Source organism: Oncorhynchus nerka, linkage group LG4 (assembly GCF_034236695.1).
Source record: "Oncorhynchus nerka isolate Pitt River linkage group LG4, Oner_Uvic_2.0, whole genome shotgun sequence".
Taxonomy (NCBI): domain Eukaryota; kingdom Metazoa; phylum Chordata; class Actinopteri; order Salmoniformes; family Salmonidae; genus Oncorhynchus; species Oncorhynchus nerka.
Genome location: NC_088399.1, coordinates 21,051,643 through 21,078,116, shown reverse-complemented (window position 1 = coordinate 21,078,116; position 26,474 = coordinate 21,051,643). Strand labels below are relative to the sequence as shown.

The window sequence follows — 26,474 nt, the reverse complement described above, 5'->3', positions numbered from 1 at the left end:
TGTCTTGCTACATTTCCAATAAATATATGTGATCTTTTTGATTCTCTGTGACAGAGTTGCAGATCACTGAGATATCTTGTATGTTTATAGCATTGCGGAACACATTGATTGATTTGACTGATACATGACTAATGAGTAAACGGTGACTGCTGATTACTTACAGGAGCAGTGCAGAAGGTCCTTGCCCGTAGCAGGTTTGTCACAGACCAGACAGACGGTGGGACCAGCACAGGAACCCGTGGAGAAACGATGTCCATTCTGCTGTTTGTCCTTATCTGTCCCTTCCTTCTCTCTCTCCTTCTCCTTCCCCTTCTCTCTCTCCTTCTCCTTCCCCTTTCCCTTGGAGAACCAGGGTAGATTCCCAGGGGTGAACATCAGAGGCATGGATAGGCTAGTTAACACACACCCATATACTGTAACTACATCCAAACCCTTTCAGAAACAACCCGTCAAAGCATAGAAAATACTGACTGTAACTCTGTAACACCATAGGTTACACTCAGCTAGCCTTAAGCACTATAATTCAGGTTACTGATACTGTGGTCTGGCTAGCCTATAAGTAGTCACAAATAGCCACACGTACACTGACTCCAATTGAATCAGTTACATGTGAATGATCCAAGCCTTATTTCAGCCCATTTTAAAGTCCACTGTGACGGAAATGGGGGGGGTTCCACATGCTGATCACCAACAAAGGGTTGATGATTGAAAGGAAATAACCTACAGTGTTTTAATGGTGTTTTGGGTCAATGTTATTTCCCCAAACATTTCCTGCTCTTTGTCATCATTTGAAGAACAGACCCTGAGGTGGATACTAAGGAGAAGGGTTGGGATGATAACAATAATAATATAATAATAATAATACATGCTATTTATATAGCACTTTTCAAGGATGCAAATTCTCATGATAATAGGCTTTTGTATCAGATAATTAAGTGATAATAGCAGCATGATAACTGACACTCAATGGTATCAGTTTTACAGCACTTTCTGGGTTTGTCATGAATGAATGAATTGGAATTCTGATACCTTCCCCTAAATTGTGGATCTTTGCAATTATAAACTATTTGGTATCTATGTTGAATGCAAAGAAAGCCTATGGATACATTTACACTTTATTTATCTTGAGATATGTCTTGCTACATTTCCAATAAATATATCTGATCTTTTTTGATTCTCTGTGACAGAGTTGCAGATCACTGAGATATCTTGTATGTTTATAGCATTGCGGAACACATTGATTGATTTGACTGATACAGCTGAGACTTGCAGCTGAAAGACGCCAAGGGGGATGAATACTTTTGCAAGGAACTGTATATAGTGTCTCACCTTGTTCTTGTTGCGAGTGGTGGACATCCTGCTCTTGAGGAAGCTGAAGGTACGAATCACTTTGTATTTCTCTGACTCCACCTTGGAGGGGATGTTGTACTTGTCCCACTCCTCCTCTTCAATTCTGTTCAGAAACAATTGGTTTAGCATCATAGACATATAGGGTTAGAAATGTCAAATCCTCATCAAACGTGACATATGTTGGGTTGTATAAACTGTATCAACTAGAGTCCTGTTTGCTGATCTATTTTTCTTTCTGCCTGGTGATCTTTGCTGACCAACAGCAACTTAATTTTACGTATAGTCCTTACTAATAGTAGTAACGTGACTGTCATCCTTTTCATCAACAAGGAAAGAAAAAACACAGCACACAACTTATGAAAGCATACTAGTAATGCTACCAATACAAGCAATGCAAATACTTTTGATAATACTAATAATAGTGATAATACTAATAATAATAATATTAATAACACTAGTACTACTACTAATAATAATAATAATAATAATACTAATAATACTAGTACTACTAATAATAATACTAATAATACTAGTAAACATGGTATTTGGTTAGTAGGTCAATCGGTGAGTGACTGTCATACCAGGCTGGATCAAGTATACAGCTAGAACACATGCAATACAAAGACATAGATGTTTACTACAGAATCAATACAAAAACAAGCCAGGTCCAATAGAATCTTCTGTGTGATTCCAGATAATGGGAGGATAGGCCACGTATACCTGAGAGGTCACAGTTCAATGAAAGATCAATGTGAGTTAAGAATGGGTTACACAGTAGTAGTTAGAGACACGTGCAGCACACGTGCACTAATCAAACCTGGTTAATTAATTTACATCGACAACATACAAGTGTAATTTCTGAAAGTTAATGGTGATGCCATGCTAGGCAGGGTGCATTGTGGGCACAAATGTAGAGGTTAGATGTCAGGATGCACACAGGGGACCTCTAGAGTTAAAAGGGTTGGCATGAAGAGGTTACACTGGGGCTGGAGCTAGGGGTCTAGAGGGCTGGCTTCCAGATCAAGGGAGTTACTGTAGGGTTCATGTCTAGAGTACCTTCATCCAGATCAGGGAAGTTACTGTAGGGTTAATGTCTAGAGTACCTTCATCCAGATCAGGGAAGTTACTGTAGGGTTCATGTCTAGAGTACCTTCATCCAGATCAGGGAAGTTACTGTCTGTCGGGTTAATGTCTAGAGTACCTTCATCCAGATCAGGGAAGTTACTGTAGGGTTAATGTCTAGAGTATCTTCATCCAGATCAGGGAAGTTACTCTCGGGTTAATGTCTAGAGTACCTTCATCCAGATCAGGGAAGTTACTGTAGGGTTAATGTCTAGAGTACCCTCATCCAGATCAGGGAAGTTACTGTAGGGTTAATGTCTAGAGTACCTTCATCCAGATCAGGGAAGTTACTGTAGGGTTAATGTCTAGAGTACCTTCATCCAGATCAGGGAAGTTACTGTAGGGTTAATGTCTAGAGTACCTTCATCCAGATCAAGGGAGTTACTGTAGGGTTAATGTCTAGAGTACCTTCATCCAGATCAGGGAAGTTACTGTAGGGTTAATGTCTAGAGTACCTTCATCCAGATCAGGGAAGTTACTGTAGGGTTAATGTCTAGAGTACCTTCATCCAGATCAGGAAGTTACTGTAGGGTTAATGTCTAGAGTACCTTCATCCAGATCAGGGAAGTTACTGTAGGGTTAATGTCTAGAGTACCTTCATCCAGATCAGGGAAGTTACTGTAGGGTTCATGTCTAGAGTACCTTCATCCAGATCAGGGAAGTTACTGTAGGGTTAATGTCTAGAGTACCTTCATCCAGATCAGGGAAGTTACTGTAGGGTTAATGTCTAGAGTACCTTCATCCAGATCAGGGAAGTTACTGTAGGGTTAATGTCTAGAGTACCTTCATCCAGATCAGGGAAGTTACTGTAGGGTTAATGTCTATAGTACCTTCATCCAGATCAGGGAAGTTACTGTCGGGTTAATGTCTAGAGTACCTTCATCCAGATCAGGGAAGTTACTGTAGGGTTAATGTCTAGAGTACCTTCATCCAGATCAGGGAAGTTACTGTAGGGTTAATGTCTAGAGTACCTTCATCCAGATCAGGGAAGTTACTGTCGGGTTAATGTCTAGAGTACCTTCATCCAGATCAGGGAAGTTACTGTAGGGTTCATGTCTAGAGTACCTTCATCCAGATCAGGGAAGTTACTGTAGGGTTAATGTCTAGAGGTCTCGCTTCCAGATCAGGGAGGTTACTGTAGAGTTAGAGGCTATTGGGCTATCTTCCCAATGGAAAGGAAGGGCCAGGGCTGCCAGCCCAGAAGGGGGCGATGCCCACGTACTCTTTGAGGAACTCTGAGAGGGTGAGGTGTTGAAGGGACTCTGCCAGCTCAACGCTGCCCTCATCGTCTGCAGACTGGGCACGCTTACGAAATCTTAACTCCCTAGGGACACATTACACACACACATTACACACACAGCTCTGATACATACAGTACATAAACACACACACACACTCACACGCACAAGCACACTCACACACACACAGCTCTGACATACACTAACACACACACAGGTCTGGTACACACGGACATACTCTAGAGGGAGCTATAGAGCTTTGACTGACTATGTGTTCAGGACATTTCAACAGATGAATGGAGGAAGAGGACAAAGGCAGTTGGCATGGTTCCTGGAAGCATCTCATCCCAACATAGTGAACAGGAAGTAAAGAGGCTCCCTTTTCCTAGTCTGTCTCTCTTGTGTTGGAGCTATTCATTGAAAGGATACTATACAGTAAATCTTTTTACACTCACTGTGTCACAAAGTTACAGCGTGTTAGCCTGACTTCATCTGAGGACAGGCCCTGTATTTTAAAATTGCTTTGGGCAAAATGTTAATTGACAATTAAACATTTTCTGAGCACAATGAGCTTACAGTTTAGTCTACAACAACACTTTGGGTACTGATAAAGGGTGGCTTAAAGGTTTTGTAATATATATGCATCACCTCACCACCTGTGAAACAGGGTTAAAACAACGCTGCAAGCCTTGGCATGGTAACAGACAAGCCTGGAGTTAAACAAACAAAACACAGTCTTGATATAAAGAGAAGCAGGAACTCCACAACAGAGAGGGAGCCCTTGGTCACCCAGCAACCAACTAAGAAGTCATTGTGAAGGCTGGAGAGCCTGGGAATTAGGAGGAAACTGTACGAAACTGTAAGAATGTCAAACACACTTTAGACAGACACGTTAGGTCAGTGGATACATACCTTTTTTCGAGAGGCTGCTCTGATAGACTCAATGTTCTCTGTTCTGTGGAGGACAAGACAGCTGAAACATGAACATTCTGTGTGAAAGTAAACAGTGTGAGAAACATTATCTATGAAAACCAATCAACACAATCAAGTCTGATCAGATACAGATTTGCAGATCCCCCCCCTCAGCCCAGGGTGTCTTCAATGATGTCATCATGGAATGCTGCAATGCTGAGGTTGCACTGTGATTGGGCAGGGTAGCCAAGCCAGACAATGTACGTACCCAAGCCCACACCCTCACATATACACTGACATATGATACTTATGACTTATATATGATATTTTCACACTCACCACATATGCTGCTGCTACTGTCTATTATCTATCCTGCTAGATCAATTACCTGGTACCCCTGCACATCGACTGCTGCTACTGTCTATTATCTATCCTGCTAGATCAATTACCTGGTACCCCTGCACATCGACTGCTGCTACTGTCTATTATCTATCCTGCTAGATCAATTACCTGGTACCCCTGCACATCGACTGCTGCTACTGTCTATTATCTATCCTGCTAGATCAATTACCTGGTACCCCTGCACATCGACTGCTGCTACTGTCTATTATCTATCTTGCTAGATCAATTACCTGGTACCCCTGCACATCGACTGCTGCTACTGTCTATTATCTATCCTGCTAGATCAATTACCTGGTACCCCTGCACATCGACTGCTGCTACTGTCTATTATCTATCTTGCTAGATCAATTACCTGGTACCCCTGTACATCGACTGCTGCTACTGTCTATTATCTATCCTGCTAGATCAATTACCTGGTACCCCTGAACATCGACTGCTGCTACTGTCTATTATCTATCCTGCTAGATCAATTACCTGGTACCCCTGCACATCGACTGCTGCTACTGTCTATTATCTATCCTGCTAGATCAATTACCTGGTACCCCTGCACATCGACTGCTGCTACTGTCTATTATCTATCCTGCTAGATCAATTACCTGGTACCCCTGCACATCGACTGCTGCTACTGTCTATTATCTATCCTGCTAGATCAATTACCCCGTACCCCTGCACATCGACTACTGCTACTGTAGCCATGTTAATTTCTACTTCCTGTATATAGCCATGTTAATTTCTACTCCCTGTATATAGCCATGTTATTGTCTACTTCCTGTATATAGCCATGTTAATTTCTACTTCCTGTATATAGCCATGTTAATTTATACTTCCTGTATATAGCCATGTTATTGTCTACTTCCTGTATATAGCCATGTTAATTTCTACTCCCTGTATATAGCCATGTTATTGTCTACTTCCTGTATATAGCCATGTTAATTTCTACTCCCTGTATATAGCCATGTTATTGTCTACTTCCTGTATATAGCCATGTTATTGTCTACTCCCTGTATATAGCCATGTTATTGTCTACTTCCTGTATATAGCCATGTTAATTTCTACTCCCTGTATATAGCCATGTTATTGCCTACTTCCTGTATATAGCCATGTTAATTTCTACTCCCTGTATATAGCCATGTTATTGTCTACTTCCTGTATATAGCCATGTTATTTTCTACTTCCTGTATATAGCCATGTTTAATTTCTACTTCCTGTATATAGCCATGTTAATTTCTACTTCCTGTATATAGCCATGTTAATTTCTACTCCCTGTATATAGCCATGTTATTGTCTACTTCCTGTATATAGCCATGTTATTGTCTACTTCCTGTATATAGCCATGTTATTTTCTACTTCCTGTATATAGCCATGTTATTGTTACTCGTCATTGTGGTTCATTATTCACTTAGAATGTATTCCTTATTTTTTTATTTTACTAGTCAAGTCAGTTAAGAACAAATTCTTATTTACAATGACGGCCTACACAGTACCACTATTTACATTTTTCATTTTTTATGTTTCTCTCTGCAAAAGTAAGTAAGCATTTCACTGTTGTTTATGGAGCATGTGACAAATACAATTTTAGTAGAATTTTGACATACAAGCACACTTACATACACAGGTACCTGCACGGACACACACAGTACGACTTACTAGCAGGGTGGAGCACAGACAGAGATTGAGACAGAGAGATAGTCTGAAGGACAGATAGGCTGTAGCTCACACCATTTACAGGGCAGAGTGGACACAGTACTCACTAGACCATCTACAGGGCAGAGTGGACACAGCACTCAATAGACCATCTACAGGGCAGAGTGGACACAGCACTCACTAGACCATCTACAGGGCAGAGTGGACACAGCACTCACTAGACCATCTACAGGGCAGAGTGGACATAGCACTCACTAGACCATCTACAGGGCAGAGTGGACACAGTACTCACTAGACCATCTACAGGGCAGAGTGGACATAGCACTCACTAGACCATCTACAGGGCAGAGTGGACATAGCACTCACTAGACCATCCACAGGGCAGAGTGGACATAGCACTCACTAGACCATCCACAGGGCAGAGTGGACATAGCACTCACTAGACCATCCACAGGGCAGAGTGGACATAGCACTCACTAGACCATCCACAAGGCAGAGTGTACATAGCACTCACTAGACCATCTACAGGGCAGAGTAGACATAGCATTCACTAGACCATCCACAGGGCAGAGTGGACATAGCACTCACTAGACCATCCACAGGGCAGAGTGGACATAGCACTCACTAGACCATCTACAGGGCAGAGTGGACATAGCACTCACTAGACAATCTACAGGGCAGAGTGGACATAGCACTCACTAGACCATCTACAGGGCAGAGTGGACATAGCACTCACTAGACCATCTACAGGGCAGAGTAGACATAGCACTCACTAGACCATCTACAGGGCAGAGTGGACATAGCACTCACTAGACCATCTACAGGGCAGAGTGGACATAGCACTCACTAGACCATCTACAGGGCAGAGTGGACACAGTACTCACTAGACCATCCACAGGGCAGAGTGGACATAGCACTCACTAGACCATCCACAGGGCAGAGTGTACATAGCACTCACTAGACCATCTACAGGGCAGAGTAGACATAGCACTCACTAGACCATCCACAGGGCAGAGTGGACATAGCACTCACTAGACCATCTACAGGGCAGAGTGGACATAGCACTCACTAGACCATCTACAGGGCAGAGTGGACACAGCACTCACTAGACCATCTACAGGGCAGAGTGGACACTGTACTCACTAGACCATCCACAGGGCAGAGTGGACATAGCACTCACTAGACCATCCACAGGGCAGAGTGGACATAGCACTCACTAGACCATCCACAGGGCAGAGTGGACATAGCACTCACTAGACCATCCACAGGGCAGAGTGGACATAGCACTCACTAGACCATCCACAGGGCAGAGTGGACATAGCACTCACTAGACCATCCATAGGGCAGAGTGGACATAGCACTCACTAGACCATCCACAGGGCAGAGTGGACATAGCACTCACTAGACCATCCACAGGGCAGAGTGGACATAGCACTCACTAGACCATCTACAGGGCAGAGTGGACATAGCACTCACTAGACCATCCACAGGGCAGAGTGGACATAGCACTCACTAGACCACTCAGAGGAACAGAGGGAGGACGTGGATGTAATCAGAGCCATACATAGATATACAGTAAATGTACCTACACTATGATATAGTCACTTTGGTTACATGTTAGTTACAATCAGTAGCTGACTATCTACTGAAGCTGCTTCAGTTAGTGACAACACAGAGAGCATGTTAACTCAGGTACGTAGAGCACATCACATTTGACATTTTAGTCATTCAGCAGACGCTCTTATCCAGAGCCACTTACAGTTAGGACATTCATCTTAAGATAGCTAGGTGGGACAACCACATATCACAGGCATAGTAAGTACATTTTTCCTCAATAAAGTAGCTATCAGCAAAGTCAGTGCTAGAAAGGGGGAAAAAAGTCAAGAGCGAGTGTTCGTTCATGAAAAGCGTGGGGGGGGGGGAGTTGCGAGGGGTGTTGCTATTGGATTATTTAAGATACTCTTTGAAGAGGTAGGGTTTCAGATGTTTTTGGAAGATGGGCAGGGACTCCGCTGTCCTCGCTTTTGGGGGAAGCTGGTTCCACCATGGGGGTGCCAGGACAGAGAAGAGCTTGGACTGGGCTGAGTGGGAGCTGTCCTCCCGTAGGGGTGGGAGGGCCAAGAGACCAGAGTTCTGAGGAATGGAGTGCTCGGGATGGGGGGTAGGGTTTGAGCATAGCCTGAAGGTAGGGAGGGGCCTACTGCTTACTGTACTACTCAAACTCCCATGACAAACCAAACAAGTGAAAAGAGACAGACTTAGCTCAAATAAGGTCAATCCAGGTCATATAAGCTACGTTTACACAAGCAGTCCAATTCTGGTCTTTTGACCATAATTTGGCAAAAGTTCAGAATTGGGCTGCTTGTGTAAACACAGCCATGGAAGGACAGAACCAAAAATACAAAGACGAACAAGGACTATCAATATAATCATGTTCTCAGAGAAAACACTGTCAACTGTATTCCAATCGAAGTAATAAAGTTCTCAGTAATTGTTTCTCAATGGGAGGTTATTAACTGTATAAAAGGTCCCAGGGACACTAACCTGGGCTGAGGTCAGAGGTCGCAGGCGTGGCTAAGGTTTTGCGGGAGAAGCGGGGGGGCAGCAGGCTGATCTTGGGGGAGGAGTAGGAGTAGGAGCGGTGTCTGATCCCCTGGTTGCCCATATCCTGGAACAATACAATAATACAACACTCAGGTCATACATCTGCTGTATGTTAAAGCCCTAATACATCTGTTGTACAATGGCCCTGATACATCTGTTGTACATTGGCCCTAATACATCTGTTGTACAATGGCCCTGATACATCTGTTGTACATTGGCTCTAATACATCTGTTGTACAATGGCCCTGATACATCTGTTGTACATTGGCTCTGATACATCTGTTGTACATTGGCCCTGATACATCTGTTGTACATTGGCTCTGATACATCTGTTGTACATTGGCCCTGATACATCTGTTGTACATTGGCTCTGATACATCTGTTGTACATTGGCACTGATACATCTGTTGTATATTGGCCCTGATACATCTGTTGTACATTGACACTGATACATCTGTTGTACATTGACACTGATATATCTGTTGTACATTGGCACTGATACATCTGTTGTACATTGGCTCTGATACATCTGTTGTACATTGGCCCTAATACATCTGTTGTACATTGACACTGATATATCTGTTGTACATTGGCACTGATACATCTGTTGTACATTGGCACTGATACATCTGTTGTACATTGGCCCTGATACATCTGTTGTACATTGGCTCTAATACATCTGTTGTACAATGGCCCTGATACATCTGTTGTACATTGGCTCTGATACATCTGTTGTACATTGGCCCTGATACATCTGTTGTACATTGGCCCTGATACATCTGTTGTACATTGGCTCTAATACATCTGTTGTACATTGGCTCTGATACATCTGTTGTACATTGGCCCTGATACATCTGTTGTACATTGGCCCTGATACATCTGTTGTACATTGGCCCTGATACATCTGTTGTACATTGGCTCTGATACATCTGTTGTACATTGGCTCTGATACATCTGTTGTACATTGACACTGATACATCTGTTGTACATTGGCACTGATACATCTGTTGTACATTGACACTGATACATCTGTTGTACATTGGCACTGATACATCTGTTGTACATTGGCCCTGATACATCTGTTGTACATTGACACTGATACATCTGTTGTACATTGGCACTGATACATCTGTTGTACATTGGCCCTGATACATCTGTTGTACATTGGCACTGATACATCTGTTGTACAATGGCCCTGATACATCTGTTGTACATTGGCACTGATACATCTGTTGTACATTGGCCCTGATACATCTGTTGTACATTGGCCCTGATACATCTGTTGTACATTGGCACTGATATATCTGTTGTACATTGGCTCTGATACATCTGTTGTACATTGACACTGATATATATGTTGTACATTGACACTGATACATCTGTAGTACATTGACACTGATATATCTGTTGTACATTGGCTCTGATACATCTGTAGTACATTGGCACTGATACATCTGTTGTACATTGGCCCTAATACATCTGATGTACATTGGCTCTGATACATCTGTAGTACATTGGCTCTAATACATCTGTTGTACATTGGCCCTGATACATCTGTAGTACATTGGCTCTAATACATCTGTTGTACATTGGCCCTGATACATTGGCACAATTACATTTTCCCTGATACATTGGCCATAATACATTGACCCTAATATAATATCTCTAATTCAATGTCCCTAATACATTGTCCCTAATACATTGTCCCCAATACAATATCCCTAATGTATAGTCCCTAATGCATTGGCCCGAATACATTGGCCCTAATACAATGGCCCTAATACATTGGCCCTAATACAATGGCCCTAATACATTGGTAAGTCTCTGTGTGTGAGGGTTGAGGAGAAGGCTTCAGCCTGGCCCTAATACATTGGTAAGTCTCTGTGTGTGAGGGTTGAGGAGAAGGCTTCAGCCTGGCCCTAATACATTGGTAAGTATCTGTGTGTGAGGGTTGAGGAGAAGGCTTCAGCCTGGCCCTAATACATTGGTAAGTCTCTGTGTGTGAGGGTTGAGGAGAAGGCTTCAGCCTGGCCCTAATACATTGGTAAGTCTCTGTGTGTGAGGGTTGAGGAGAAGGCTTCAGCCTGGCCCTAATACATTGGTAAGTCTCTGTGTGTGAGGGTTGAGGAGAAAGCTTCAGCCTGGTACCTTTGCGGGGGGTCGCCGTCTGAGGACACGGAGTGTGTGCGTGTGCAGGTGAGGTCTGGGGAGGTGTCGTCCCCGCTGCTACGAGCGTCAGAGGTCAGGGGAGAGATGGGAGAGAGGGAAGACTTCACCAGGAACCCCTCCTCATCTCCCTCACTGTCCATCACTAGAGCTACCAGACTGGGGCTGTCAGGGAGAGAAAGAGGAGGAAACGTCCACATTAAGGCCCCTCCCAATATACTGCAGCTGCCTTCTATCCATACTCTAAGTGCTGAAACCAACAGCTGAAATATGCACATTTGTGTCATATATCGTGCATGGGAAAAGTAGATCAATTGGCTACAGCAGAAACTGTCTGGGTTCAAGACTACCTGAACACACCACAACATCCATATAGAGAAAGCATCACACTATAAGAACATACTGAATATATTTGGTCTGGTAAGAGCAAACAATACTACATGTCATCTTCTGTTTATTATAGCAGTACAATAATACACAACTGTGATACAGCACTTTTGGTTTCTTTCAGTCAACAATGCTGATGTGATATCTCAATGCTCTTGAATCACCTTTATCTTCTCTTGATCTAAAAATTAAACACAATGTCTTGAGTAACAGGAGGTCAGATGAATGGGCAGAGTTTGATACCTGAGGTCAGGAGATTCCAGAGGCGGGCTCCCTCTCTGATTGGTTAGGTAAGAGTGGGAGTTGCTGTTGAGTCGGGCGAGGGCTCGGTCAGCGGGGGAAGGTGAGGGAGAGGGGGAGTGAGAGATGGAGGGGGACTGTTGTTCCTCTAGTCCCAATGGAGGTAGAGAGGTGGAGGTGGCCTGGAGCAGGCACTCTGAGGCCACCGAGTCCCACACCCTGCTGACAGTCACAGAGCTGTCCCTCGTTATCCCAGCAACACTGACATTAGCCCTTAGGTCATCCACCTGAGCGAGAGAGAAAGAGAGAGAGAGAGAGAGAAAGAGAGAGAGAGAGAGAGAGAGAGAGAGAGAGAGAGAGAGAGATAGTATTCTGGTAAGGTGGTGTACCCCATGATCAGGTTAGTATAATGGTTAGGTAGTGTACCCCATCATCAGGTTAGTATGCTGGTAAGGTGGTGTACCTCATGATCAGGTTAGTATGATGGTAAGGTGGTGTACCTCATGATCAGGTTAGTATGATGGTAAGGTGGTGTACCTCATGATCAGGTTAGTAGGATGGTATAAGGTGGTGTACCTCATGATCAGGTTAGTATGATGGTTAGGTGGTGTACCTCAGGATCAAGTTAGTATGCTGGTACGGTGGTGTACCTCATGATCAGGTTAGTATGATGGTTAGGTGGTGTACCTCATGATCAGGTTAGTAGGATGGTAAGGTGGTGTACCTCATGATCAGGTTAGTATGATGGTACGGTGGTGTACCTCATGATCAGGTTAGTATGATGGTAAGGTGGTGTACCTCATGATCAGGTTAGTATGATGGTAAGGTGGTGTACCTCATGATCAGGTTAGTAGGATGGTATAAGGTGGTGTACCTCATGATCAGGTTAGTATGATGGTAAGGTGGTGTACCTCATGATCAGGTTAGTATGCTGGTAAGGTGGTGTACCTCATGATCAGGTTAGTATGATGGTATAAGGTGGTGTACCTCATGATCAGGTTAGTATGATGGTATAAGGTGGTGTACCTCATGATCAGGTTAGTATGCTGGTAAGGTGGTGTACCTCATGATCAGGTTAGTAGGATGGTATAAGGTGGTGTACCTCATGATCAGGTTAGTATGATGGTAAGGTGGTGTACCTCATGATCAGGTTAGTATGCTGGTAAGGTGGTGTACCTCATGATCAGGTTAGTAGGATGGTAAGGTGGTGTACCTCATGATCAGGTTAGTATGCTGGTAAGGTGGTGTACCTCATGATCAGGTTAGTAGGATGGTATAAGGTGGTGTACCTCATGATCAGGTTAGTATGATGGTAAGGTGGTGTACCTCATGATCAGGTTAGTATGCTGGTAAGGTGGTGTACCTCATGATCAGGTTAGTAGGATGATATAAGGTGGTGTACCTCATGATCAGGTTAGTGTGATGGTAAGGTGGTGTACCTCTGTGTCGAGCTGACTCCTGCCATTGATGATGGAGGCTAATGTGTCTGCAGCAGCAGAGTGAGAGAACTGTCTCTGGGTTCCTCTGGGGTGGGTCGTCTGGGACTTTACTGGAGAAAACAACACAAGAGACGCACTGAGAATAACTACAGGCAGTTTGGGGGGGTTAGCCATCAGTCAAACAGCGGGTGAAATGAGCACTGTATTACCAGCAAAATTTGTGCTAAGTAAGAACATTATGGTCAAAAATATACTCATTGAGGTTATCAAAACACAAACAGGCCAACCGACTGATGATGTAGTAAATCTCTCAATCATCAAAACAACATTTAATTGGCAAATACCAGTTCAGAGGTGAATAGCATGCAGTTACGACAATGGAAAACATCCATTTCTTTTGACGTGGTAGTTCTAGAATGTACATGATGGAAAATATTCCTTCCTATTTCCCATATATCAGCTGCTTGGTTGGGCTCTGATAGGTCTGTGTCAGTGAGCCAACAATTTGACTGGTCTATGACTGGTTAAAAGGCCAATAGTGTGGAGAACAGAGGAAAATAAAGAGAGAGAGAGGGCGATAGAGAGAGAGGGAGGGCGATAGAGAGAGAGGGGGAGAGAGAGAGAGGGCGATAGAGAGAGAGGGAGAGAGAGAGAGAGAGAGGGAGGGCGATAGAGAGAGAGAGAGAGGGCGATAGAGAGAGAGAGAGGGCGATGGCGATAGAGAGAGAGGGCGATAGAGAGAGAGAGAGAGGGCGATGGCGATAGAGAGAGAGGGAGAGCGAGAGAGAGAGAGAGAGAAAGAGCGATAGAGAGAGAGAGAGAGAGAGAGCGATAGAGCGATAGAGAGAGAGGGAGAGAGAGAGAGAGAGAGAGTGAGAGAGAGAGAGAGAGAGAGAGAGTGAGAGCGATAGAGAGAGAGAGAGAGAGAGAGAGCGATAGAGAGAGAGTGAGAGAGAGAGAGAGAGAGAGAGAGAGAGGGGGGGGGCGATAGAGAGAGAGGGAGAGCGAGAGAGAGAGAGAGAGAGAGAGAGAGAGAGAGAGAGAGAGGGAATAGAGGAAAATAAAGAGAGAGCACGAATGATGCAGTATTACTAGTTTCTGACCTTTAGAGGGTTGTTATGTTAAAGCCAAGCTTGGAACAGAACCGCTACACACATCTAATTTAACCCTTTGGTAGCCTAGTCTGTGGGATGCCAACACGACTAGGGCAATTATAACTATTACACAATCATGGGTCTTATAGGGTCAAAGTTTCACTTTGTCTTTTGTCTTAGTATCAGTGACGATCAGGGTTTTTGATTGTGTGCCGGTTGAAAAACATTTTGGCACAATGTTTGAGCATATTCGCTGTCATAGACATAACATCATAAACATACCTCTGCTCAAGGAGATAAAACACGAGACAGTTCTGTTTTCTCCAGCCAGTGTTTGATGTTAGCTGCCAACCGCGCCCCTGCTAATGTTAGGGAAATCCTGTGTATTAGAGGCATTTCCTCCCTGTGCTCTACTGTGGTAGGCATTAGCTTTAGGTTAGCATAATTCCCTCCCTCTGGTCTGCTGTGGTAATGTTAGCGGTAGCAGTAGCGATAGCGATAGCGGTAGCGTAGCATAGTTCACTCACACACACACACACTGAGGTCCTTAAGGGACCTCCCCATCTTACCCACTACAACTCCTCCCATAGGATCACATCACAGCCCCCTCATATCACAAACACACTCTTTACCCAATACCCAGTCTGTACTCTGAGACACACATACATGCACGCACTCACAGACACGCCAAACATGCACATGCACATGCACGCACACACACACACACACAAAAAGAGGGGAAAGACTGAGGAAGAGAGCTGGCATTTCATAAAAGGGTATCGGAGTACAGGTGACTTCCAGACAGAATGGGGGAAACTGTAAAAACCAAACTGCTACTGGAATCCCTGGCAGATGAATGTAATGTGAATATCCAACAACAAAGAAGTCCCGGCTTTACATCAATGGAACCAGAACCACACTCACTTCCACTATCAGTCCGAATCAGTATCTGATCTGTGAAAACCCTTATTTTCCAGTGTTTTAACACTCCTCATAAGGTACCTAGTGTAAGATACTCCAGAAATAGGATAGTGTATGTCTTGCCTGTTCCCCCCTCTTTACCTGACTTGGAGGTCCTTCTCTGAATGTGTATTCTGGGAAAAGAGGGCAAGGGGTAATAAAAAGTGGAAACAGATTCAGAGTCCATGTTTTGCCAGTCCTGTAGTGTTTCTACAGTCCCAGGTGTCAGAGTCCATGTTTTGCCAGTCCTGTAGTGTTGCTACAGTCCCAGGTGTCAGAGTCCATGTTTTGCCAGTCCTGTAGTGTTGCTACAGTCCCAGGTGTCAGAGTCCATGTTTTGCCAGTCCTGTAGTGTTCCTACAGTCCCAGGTGTCAGAGTCCATGTTTTGCCAGTCCTGTAGTGTTCCTACAGTCCCAGGTGTCAGAGTCCATGTTTTGCCAGTCCTGTAGTGTTGCTACAGTCCCAGGTGTCAGAGTCAATGTTTTGTCAGCCCTGTAGTGTTCCTACAGTCCCAGGTGTCAGAGTCCATGTTTTGCCAGTCCTGTAGTGTTCCTACAGTCCCAGGTGTCAGAGTCAATGTTTTGTCAGTCCTGTAGTGTTCCTACAGTCCCAGGTGTCAGAGTCCATGTTTTGCCAGTCCTGTAGTGTTCCTACAGTCCCAGGTGTCAGAGTCAATGTTTTGTCAGCCCTGTAGTGTTCCTACAGTCCCAGGTGTCAGAGTCCATGTTTTGCCAGTCCTGTAGTGTTCCTACAGTCCCAGGTGTCAGAGTCCATGTTTTGCCAGTTCTGTAGTGTTCGTACAGTCCCAGGTGTCAGAGTCCATGTTTTGCCAGTCCTGTAGTGTTCCTACAGTCCCAGGTGTCAGAGTCCATGTTTTGCCAGTCCTGTAGTGTTGCTACAGTCCCAGGTGTCAGAGTCCATGTTTTGCCAGTCCTGTAGTGTTTCTACAGTCCCAGGTGTCAGAGTCAATGTTTTGTCAGCCCTGTAGTGTTCCTACAGTCCCAGGTGTCAGAGTCCACGTTTTGCCAGTCCTGTAGTGTTCCTACAGTCCCAGGTGTCAGAGTCCATGTTTTGCCAGTCCTGTAGTGTTCCTACAGTCCCAGGTGTCAGAGTCAATGTTTTGTCAGCCCTGTAGTGTTCCTACAGTCCCAGGTGTCAGAGTCAATGTTTTGCCAGTCCTGTAGTGTTCCTACAGTCCCAGGTGTCAGAGTCCATGTTTTGCCAGTCCTGTAGTGTTCCTACAGTCCCAGGTGTCAGAGTCAATGTTTTGTCAGCCCTGTAGTGTTCCTACAGTCCCAGGTGTCAGAGTCCATGTTTTGCCAGTCCTGTAGTGTTCCTACAGTCCCGGGTGTCAGAGTCCATGTTTTGTCAGCCCTGTAGTGTTCCTACAGTCCCAGGTGTCAGAGTCCATGTTTTGTCAGCCCTGTAGTGTTCCTACAGTCCCAGGTGTCAGAGTCCACATTTTGCCAGTCCTGTAGTGTTCCTAAGGTCCCAGGTGTCAGAGTCCACGTTTTGCCAGTCCTGTAGTGTTCCTACAGTCCCAGGTGTCCAGGTGGTCAAAGAGGGAGATGTCAGCCAAGGCCAGAGAATCAAACTAATTATGACAGGAAATTCCACTAAATTGCACAACCTTGAATCCCTGTGGATGTGTACGTGCTGTCAGGAAATGCTGAACAGAACTGCGAGATAGTAAAGAACGGGATGTGAGGACAGCTCTGTATCCTTTCCTAAGGGCTCTTGTTGAGTTAGCCCAATCACCACCACACACACACACACCCACACACACACACACACACACACAAGCAATAAACTCACGCAAGCAAGCATGCACACACGAAGCAAGCATGCACAAACACACACCAACACCCACCCACACACACACACACACACACACAGCAGTGTGAGGGACCTGCAGCAGTGTTACAGCCTGCTCCTAGCAGAACCAGACTCCGGTTTCTGAGTTTACAGCAAACTCTCCATTCTCACTGCCATCTCCCCTGACAACGCACAGGAAATTAGCATTTCCCATCACCATGGCAACCCCCTCAAACTTTCAGCATCCTCCTCCTCAACAAGACTTTTCACTGGTAAAGTGTGTGTGTGTGTGTGTGTGTGTGTGTGTGTGTGTGTGTGTGTGTGTGTGTGTGTGTGTGTGTGTGTGTGTGTGTGTGTGTGTGCGTGCGTGCGTGCGTGTGTGCCTGCCTGCCTGTGTGTTTGTACACGTTTTACTACACTTGTGTGTACCATTATATTTTAGGCTTAGGGGTTGGGTTTAGGGTTAGAATTGGAATTAGGGTTAACGGTTAGTGGTTAGGTTTAGGGTTAGGAGTTGAGGTTAGGTTTAGGTTTAAGGTCAAGGTTAGGGTTAGGGTTAGGTTTAGGTTAGGTTTAGGGGCTGGGGAAAATAGGTTTTGAATGGGAATCAATTGTTGGTCCTCAAAAAGTCCTCACAAGTATAGTGTGTGTGAATATGTTTGTTCATGGAAGTATTTCTGTTTCTGTGCATGGGTGTGTGTGTCCTCTCTGTGTGTGCTTTGTCAGAGGGGAGCACGAGGTTCCAGCGTGTGGAAGGATCATCTTAAATGTCAGCTTTTGTAGGGCCTATGACATTTGAGCTTGTTAACATTCCTCCTTTCACTTCAATTACAGAGGTCCACTGTCTGTCCAACCCACGGGCTGGGGTAGGGGAGAGGAAGACAGAGAAAAGGGGGAGAGGGGTAAGACTTATTCAGGGAGAGAGTTGCTAGGACCCAATGGGCAGGCGGGTGAGGGAGACAGAGGGAGACAGGGGGAGGCAGAGAGAAACAGATTTTTTTAGGTCCACTCTTAGAAAAAAAGTATTGCTATCTAGAACCTAAAAGAGTCCTTCAACCATACCCGTAGGAAAACCCTTTTGGGATCCAGGTAGAACCCTTTTGGTTCCAGGTAGAACACTTTTGGGTTCCATGTAGAACCTTTTACACAGAGGAAATGAAAAGAGTTCTACCTGGAACCAAAAACGGTTCTCCTATTGGGGCAGCTGAAGAACCCTTTTGGAACCCTTTTTTCTTACAGCGTAGTACACTGTCCAACCCATGAGGCTGGGGTTGGGGTGGGGAGGAGGGGGCAAGATAGAAGGGAATCAGGGAGAAAAGAGGGAGACAAGGGGGAGGGAGGGTATTTGCTCCTAGTTTAGAGGGAATTTTACTGGATTCAGGTCCCCGTCTGTGGTGACCCCATTCTTCCCTTTGTCCCAGTGACAGGACAGATTCCTGGGCTAGTTGAAGGGAGAGAGACTGGGACTCTATGAAGCTGAGTCATTATGAGGGACACCATGGTGTGAACAGACAGCACAATCCCCCTGGTTGCAGAGCAATGAAGGGAGCACAATAAATCCATTAGCTAAACTATTGAACTCAATGAGTCTTACACCCCTGTCAGTTGCCGTGACACACCTTACAGTTAAATTACTAGAATCAAGGGCTTAGGAGACCTCACTATAATAGAGACACGTGAAATGATGTATATATTTTATATATATATATATATATATATATATATATATATATATATATATATAGTACCAGTCAAAAGTATGGACACACCTACTCATTCAAGGGTTTTTACAATGTAGGATAATAGTGAAGACATCAAAACTATGAAATAACACATATGGAATCCTGCACTCCATCACTCTCCTTGGTCAAATAGCCTGTACACAGCCTGGAGGTGTGATTTGGGTCATTGTCCTGTTGAAAAACAAATGATAGTCCCACTTAACGCAAACCAGATGGGATGGCATATTGCTGCAGAATGATGTGGTAGCCATGCTGGTTAAGTGTGCCTTGAATTCTAAATAAATCATAGACAGTGTCACCAGCAAAGCACCCCCACACCATCACACCTCCTCCATGCTTCACGGTGGGAACCACACATGTGGAGATCATCCGTTCACCTACTCTGCATCTCACAAAGACACAGTAGTTGGAACCAAAAATCTCAAATTTGGACTCATCAGACCAAAGGACAGATTTCCACTGGTTTAATGTCCATTGAAGGCCGGATTCACGCAGTCTCCTCTGAACAGTTGATGTTGAGATGTGTCTGTAAACTTGAACTCTGTGACGAGTTTATTTGAGCTGCAATTGGTCTTCCTTTCCTGTGGCGGTCCTCATGAGAGCCAGTTCCATCATAGCGCTTGATGGTTTTTGCGACTACACATTAAGAAACTTTCAAAGTTATTTTCCGCATTGACTGACCTTCATGTCTTAACGTAATGATGGACTGTGATTTCTCTTTGCTAATTTGAGCTGTTCTTGCCATAATATGGACTTGGTAATTTACCAAATAGGGCTATCTTCTGTATACCACACTTACCATGTCCAAACACAACTAATTGGCTCAAACGCATTAAGAAGGATAGAAATTCCACAAATTAACTGATAACAAGGCACAACTGTTAATTGAAATGCATTCCAGGTGACTACCTCATGAAGCTGGCTGAGAGAATGCCAAGAGTGTGCAAAGCTGTCATCAAGGAAAGGGGTGACTACTTTGAAGAATCTCAAATATAAAATATATTTTGATTTTTTTAACACTTTTTTGGTTACTACATGATTCCATATGTGTTATTTCATAGTTTTGATGTCTTTATTAATATACTACAATGTAGATAATAGTAAAAACAAAGAAAAACCTGACTAGGTATTACAACTTCTAATGATGGTGAGTGGAGGAGTCAAGCGCAGAGAGCAGGTAATTCAGTACGTGGATATTTTATTCCATAGACTGTGATTCCACGACATGCAAAACACCAGGGCGCATGAAACAACCCGTCCCAAAAATACACCGGAATAAAACCTGTCCGGAAAAATACTGATCACACTCATACATAGATAACAGGAAACAAACCCGCACAAATACCCAGCGGGCCTAGTGCCCTTAAATAGCCTACAAACAAAAACTAACTCAAAACAGGTGTACCCAATTAAACCCAATAAACAGAAACAAACGGAAAGGGACGACGAGCGCCGCCCGAACAGGAAGAGGCACCATCTTCGGCGAGATTCGTGACACTAGGTGTCTCCAAACGTTTGACTGGTACTGTACATACATTTGCGAGACTTTATTTAGAAAAACGACTACTTCGTTCTACTCTCAGTTGTTAATAGCAGTGGGACAGTGTGTGAGAGAGAGAAGAAGACCTGTGCAGCAGCACCACCATCAATTCTCACCGCACAGGGGAAATTAATTGTTCTTGGCAACAACCAAGTAAGTTCAACTAAGAAGACTATGAATGTTAATACACTTTGATATGTTAGAATGAATGTGAGCAACTATAAGCTTTCTCCTGGCTAATAGGTAGTTTGCTTTACATTTACAGTTTAGTCATTTTCAGCTGTGCCAGATTTTATCTAACTAGCTAACGCTGGGTAGTTCTGGTTGTGTGAAAAACTGACAGTGAATGTTTTGAAGCCAAGAATACTTGCTAGTATGCCCCCCCCCCCCGCCCTTGGGTTGTGCCGTGGCGGAGATCTTTGTGGGCTATACTCAGCCTTGTCTCAGGATGGTAAGTTGGTGGTTGAAGATATCCCTCTAGTGGTGTGGGGGCTGTGCTTTGGCAAAGTGGGTGGGGTTATATCCTTCCTGTTTGGCCCTGTCCGGGGGTATCCTCGGATGGGGCCACAGTGTCTACTGACCCCTCCTGTCTCAGCCTCCAGTATTTATGCTGCAGTAGTTTATGTGTCGGGGGGCTAGGGTCAGTTTGTTATATCTGGAGTACTTCTCCTGTCCTATTCGGTGTCCTGTGTGAATTTAAGTGTGCTCTCTCTAATTCTCTCTTTCTCTCTTTCTTTCTCTCTCTCGGAGGACCTGAGCCCTAGGACCATGCCTAAGGACTACCTGACATGATGACTCCTTGCTGTCCCCAGTCCACCTGGCCGTGCTGCTGCTCCAGTTTCAACTGTTCTGCCTTATTATTATTGGACCATGCTGGTCATTTATGAACATTTGAACATCTTGGCCATGTTCTGTTATAATCTCCACCCGGCACAGCCAGAAGAGGACTGGCCACCCCACATAGGCTGGTTCCTCTCTAGGTTTCTTCCTAGGTTTTGGCCTTTCTAGGGAGTTTTTCCTAGCCACCGTGCTTCTACACCTGCATTGCTTGCTGTTTGGGGTTTTAGGCTGGGTTTCTGTACAGCACTTTGAGATATCAGCTGATGTACGAAGGGCTATATAAATACATCAGAATTACTTGCACAATCACTGTCTTAGTCTTCATCATAGGGTCAGCAAGAGGACAAGTACATTAGAGTGTCTAGTTTGAGAAACAGAAACCGTCCTCAACAGTCCTCAACTGGCAGCTTCATTAAATAGTACCCTCAAAACACCAATCTCAACGTCAACAGTGAAGAGGCGACTCCGGGATGCTGGCCTTCTAGGCAGAGTTTCTCTGTCCTCTGTCTGTGTTCTTTTGCCCATCTTAATCTTTTCTTTTTATTGGCCAGTCTGACGTTGAGACTGGTGTTTTGCAGGTACTATTTAATGAAGCTGCCAATTGAAGACTTGTCCTCTTGTTCAGTTGTGCACCGGGGTCTCCCACTCCTCTTTCTATTCTGGTTAGAGCCAGTTTGCGCTGTTCTGTGAAGGGAGTAGTAGACAGTGTTGTATGAGATCTTCAGTTTCTTGGCAATTTTTCAAATGGAATAGCCTTAATTTCTCAGAACAAGAATAGACTGACGAGTTTCAGGAGAAAGGTCTTTGTTTCTGTCCATTTTGAGCCTGTAATCGAACCCACAATTGCTGATGCTCCAGATACTCAACTAGTCTAAAGAATGCACTTTTATTGCTTCTTTAATTAGCACAACAGTTTTCAGCTGTGCTAACATAATTACAAAAGGGTTTTCTAATGATCAATTAGCCTTTTAAAATTATAAACTTGGAATAGCTACACAACGTACCATTGGAACACAGGAATGATGGTTGCTGATAATGGGCCTCTGTACGCCTATGTAGATATTCCCAAAAAAATCTGCCGTTTCCAGCTACAATAGTAATTTACAACATTAACAATACCGGTACAGAGTCAATGTGCGGGGGCACCGATTAGTTGAGGTAATATGCACATGTAGATAGAGTTATTAAAGTGACTATTCATAGATGTTAACAACAAAGAGTAGCAGTGGCGTAAAGGGGGGGGGGGGTAATGCAAATAGTCTCAGTGGCCATTTGATTAGATGTTCAGGAGTCTTATGGCTTGGGGGAGGAAGCTGTTTAGAAGCCTCTTGGACCTAGACTTGGCGCTCCGGTACCTCTTGCCGTATGGTAGCAGAGAGAACAGTCTATGACTAGGGTGTGTGTCCCCAATGTCAGAGTTGCTCCTACAGCCCTGACTCTCATGTCAAAAGTGTGTTTAGGCTAAGCCTGACAGGAGATAATTATGACTGACGTAATTCAGCAGTTACATATCGGGTGCTTGTACTTACATTGCATTCCTTACTGACAACAACAGAGATCTCCTGAGGCATCACTCACCCACTAACTGTCTTTACTACAACAGAGAGAGAGAGAGAGAGAGAGAGAGAGAGAGACAGACAGACAGAGAGAGAGAGAGAGAGAGAGGGGCAGAGACAGAGAGAGAAAGAGTGCGAGAGAGAGAGAGAGGGAAAGAGTGAGAGAAAGAGTGAGAGAGAGTGTGAGAGAGAGGGACAGAGAGAGGGAGAGAGAGAGAGAGAGAATAAAGAAGAGGGAGAGAGCGAGAGAGAAAGAGTGAGAGAAAGAGGGAGAGAGAGAGAGAGAGAGAGAGAGAGAGAGAGAGAGAGAGAGGGAAAGAGTGAGAGAAAGAGTGAGAGAGGGACAGAGAGGGAGAGAGAGAGAGAGAATAAAGAAGAGGGAGAGAGCGAGAGAGAAAGAGTGAGAGAAAGAGTGAGAGAAAGAGGGGGAGAGAGAGAGAGAGAGAGAGAGAGAGAGAGAGAGAGCGAAAGAGTGAGCGAGAGAGAGAGAATAAAGAAGAGGGAGAGAGCGAGTAAGACAGAGAGATAAACAGATGAATGGGTCGTACCTGTTTGTAACGTTGGAAGCTCCTCATCATCATCCAGAGAGAGAACAAGCTGATCTTCAAAAACCTATTTTACAAAACAGAAATCAGACAGCCACACAGCTCCATCAGAGGATGAGGTGAATGCATGTGGGCAGTCCAGAAGAACACTGCTCCTCCAAATTGTCATAATGAAACACACACACACACAATTCTCATCACCCTCACACAACACACAGGGAGAAACACAGATCCAGACACACACACATCAAACTCATTGATGTACCAGGTCATTACATTTGAAAAGAAGAGCAGACTGATATACTCACACTATCCACCAGAGTAAGGTATCTAACTGGCAGCCCCCTGCCCAGACCTGCAGAGGAGAATGACACTTAAAGGCACCCATATGTCACCATCTAACACCCTTTAAATAAGCAGTATGATTGGCCACAAGAAGAGACAGATGACTTCTCCGGTAAACATGCTGAAATCACTGCTAGCCTGACTCTGCTTCACTAGCAGCAGAGCAAAAGCAACATATGAGGAAGACGGAGGTTGTTTCCTAGTACAGATCTATAGATCTATAGTGTTCCCCTCCAGTCTGACTGGGGGGGCTGCTGTGGGATGAGGTCGATACTGAGATAGACTTCTTGTCTCTCTATGTACGCATTGATATCAAGCCTGCCGTCGCTATGGTTACCAGAAACAAGAGCGATCGGCAGTGTGTGTGTCTTTGAGGCGGCAGCAACTGCTCCGAGTCTCTTGCACTCACTGCTCTTCTCTCTCTAATTTCTCCTTCTCTGTTTACCCTCTCTCTCTCACTCTCTTCTCTTCCCCCTTTCCCCTCTGCCTCATTAATCTCTCTGATACAGTCTCTCTCTCCTTGTCCCTGTGCACTGTGTATCCTGTGTAGCACACCACTTGCTGACATTTGTGTACTGAGTGTGTATGCCCAGTGGTGTAGTGGGGTTAAATGCAGATATACGCCGTATAGCCACTTATTTTTCAGTGGGCATTGCGTATACTCACTTCTTAATCCCCACGATGCATATCAAAGTAGAGTAGTGGAGGTATATGCCGTATCAATTAATTAGGCTGACGGAACATATCAGAATGTTTAGCTTAAAATGTTGATTGAAGTATAATTTACTCACATTGTAGGTGCAGCAATGTACACACAGTGTTAGGCCTACGCGCAAAAGTTTCAAAATTCAATTTGCAGGAAAACACCATTCTAAATGTCGCACCATCCATGCATGCGAGCGGTTTCATGGGCAGAGATGGAAATATCTGTTAGAAATTTAGGAAGAGGGGAGATCTAAAGATGCAACAGCTATCATGCGTTGCTAATATGACTAGGATAATGCCTTTGGCTGCTAGACAATGAAATACAGTTGAAAGAAAACCATTAGAACAGGAGAACGCATATGAGGAAGTCTTTATAAAACAATTGGTTCCACGTTTCTATGGTGGGATTTTGGCTAAAGGCTATTTTGAAGCAAGGTAAGACCTGCCTCATAATATGAATTAAATGTCCAGGTTTCAAACAATTAAGGAACAGGACAAATATAGCGATGTTAATGATAGTCCTACCGTCTTCTGGTAGATGGAAAGGCTTTCCCAAAAACCTATGATATCATGAATATTTGCATCAATCCAGTAGCCATTTGTTTTTCAAAGTATATCTCATGTGTTACAGAAACACCTAACCAAACAACAGTGCCTACACTACACTCAAAAATCTAAATTTCTTAGATTTTCCCAGACCTCAAAAGTGGTCTCCTGATGTGGTTTAAGCATTGTTATGGATTTAGAACATCCAATGTTGTTGTTGTCTTTTGTGAACTAACACTCGCACTTGACTTTTTTCTCCCCCTACTAGCACTGACTTTGCTGATAGTTACTTTATTGAGGAAAAATGTACTTGCTATGACTGTGATAAGTGGTTTTCCGCCAAGCTAAGATGAATGACAGCCTAATTTATCTGTCTCAATAGTTGGCCTACTATTAGCCTACTTGTAAGGTACAGCTTGGGTTGGCCTAACTATAAAAGACCAATATGGCATTTATCATTTTAGGTCATTGAGAGTGTATGTCACTGGGTGGGCCGTTTGGGAAATGTTAATTTTAATAAATACAACATTTGAGTATACCCACTTCTCCAGGAACCACTACATCACTGCTCATCCCCACGGCCTGGGTGGCAGTCTGTTTCTGCTCTCTTGCAAAGTCCTTATGGAATTGTCATGCCAATGTTTCGCTTGACAATGACAACAGGTAATGACAATAGGCAAAAGCACAAACAGATTGAGGAACAGGCTATTATCACCAGATTAAAATCACAATCCTGAGTTCGGTGTTTCACACTCACCTCCGTCACTGGCATCACTTCTATGGACGTCCAATCCGTAACTGTCCTCCATCTGAACATCACCTCTCAGTGCTGAGATCTGTGACAAATACAGGAGCTCCGTGACAACATGCTCTTAATAATAATAATAATAATAATAATAATAAACTAATACTGTAGGTAACATAATCTATGAACTTAAATGTCAATATATTATATAAATGTGTATTATAAAGGTTTGTTTACAGTAAAACATAGTCAATGAATGAATTACATTTCCACTTCCTTTAGACCTGTGAGTGTGCAAAGCTGTCATCAAGGCAAAGGGTGGCTACTTTGAAGAATCTCAAATATAAAATATATTTAGATTTGTTTAACACTTTTTGGTTACTACATGAATCCATATGTGCTATTTCATAGTATTGATGTCTTCACTATTATTCTACTATGTAGAAAACAGTCAAAAATAAAGAAAAACCCTGGAATGAGGAGGTGTGTCTAAACTTTTGACTGGTACTTTACGTATTTTCGCAGCTACTCAGTTC

The 26,474-nt window shown here is 44.0% G+C and overlaps 1 protein-coding gene across 1 annotated transcript in view; it reads right to left on the bottom strand.

Annotated features, from left to right (window-relative positions):
* LOC115121631 (rho guanine nucleotide exchange factor 28-like) overlaps positions 1-26,474 on the bottom strand; it is a 131,306-nt gene that overhangs the window by 37,799 nt on the left and 67,033 nt on the right. Inside the window, exons 7-17 of the mRNA XM_065017345.1 lie at positions 25,951-26,029; positions 23,906-23,952; positions 23,601-23,664; positions 13,505-13,614; positions 12,069-12,352; positions 11,408-11,603; positions 9,213-9,336; positions 4,623-4,665; positions 3,695-3,796; positions 1,330-1,453; positions 162-339 (exon numbers count right to left, since the gene is read on the bottom strand). Coding sequence (XP_064873417.1) covers positions 162-339; positions 1,330-1,453; positions 3,695-3,796; positions 4,623-4,665; positions 9,213-9,336; positions 11,408-11,603; positions 12,069-12,352; positions 13,505-13,614; positions 23,601-23,664; positions 23,906-23,952; positions 25,951-26,029 — 1,351 coding nt within the window. The remainder of the gene's footprint in view (positions 1-161; positions 340-1,329; positions 1,454-3,694; positions 3,797-4,622; positions 4,666-9,212; positions 9,337-11,407; positions 11,604-12,068; positions 12,353-13,504; positions 13,615-23,600; positions 23,665-23,905; positions 23,953-25,950; positions 26,030-26,474) is intronic.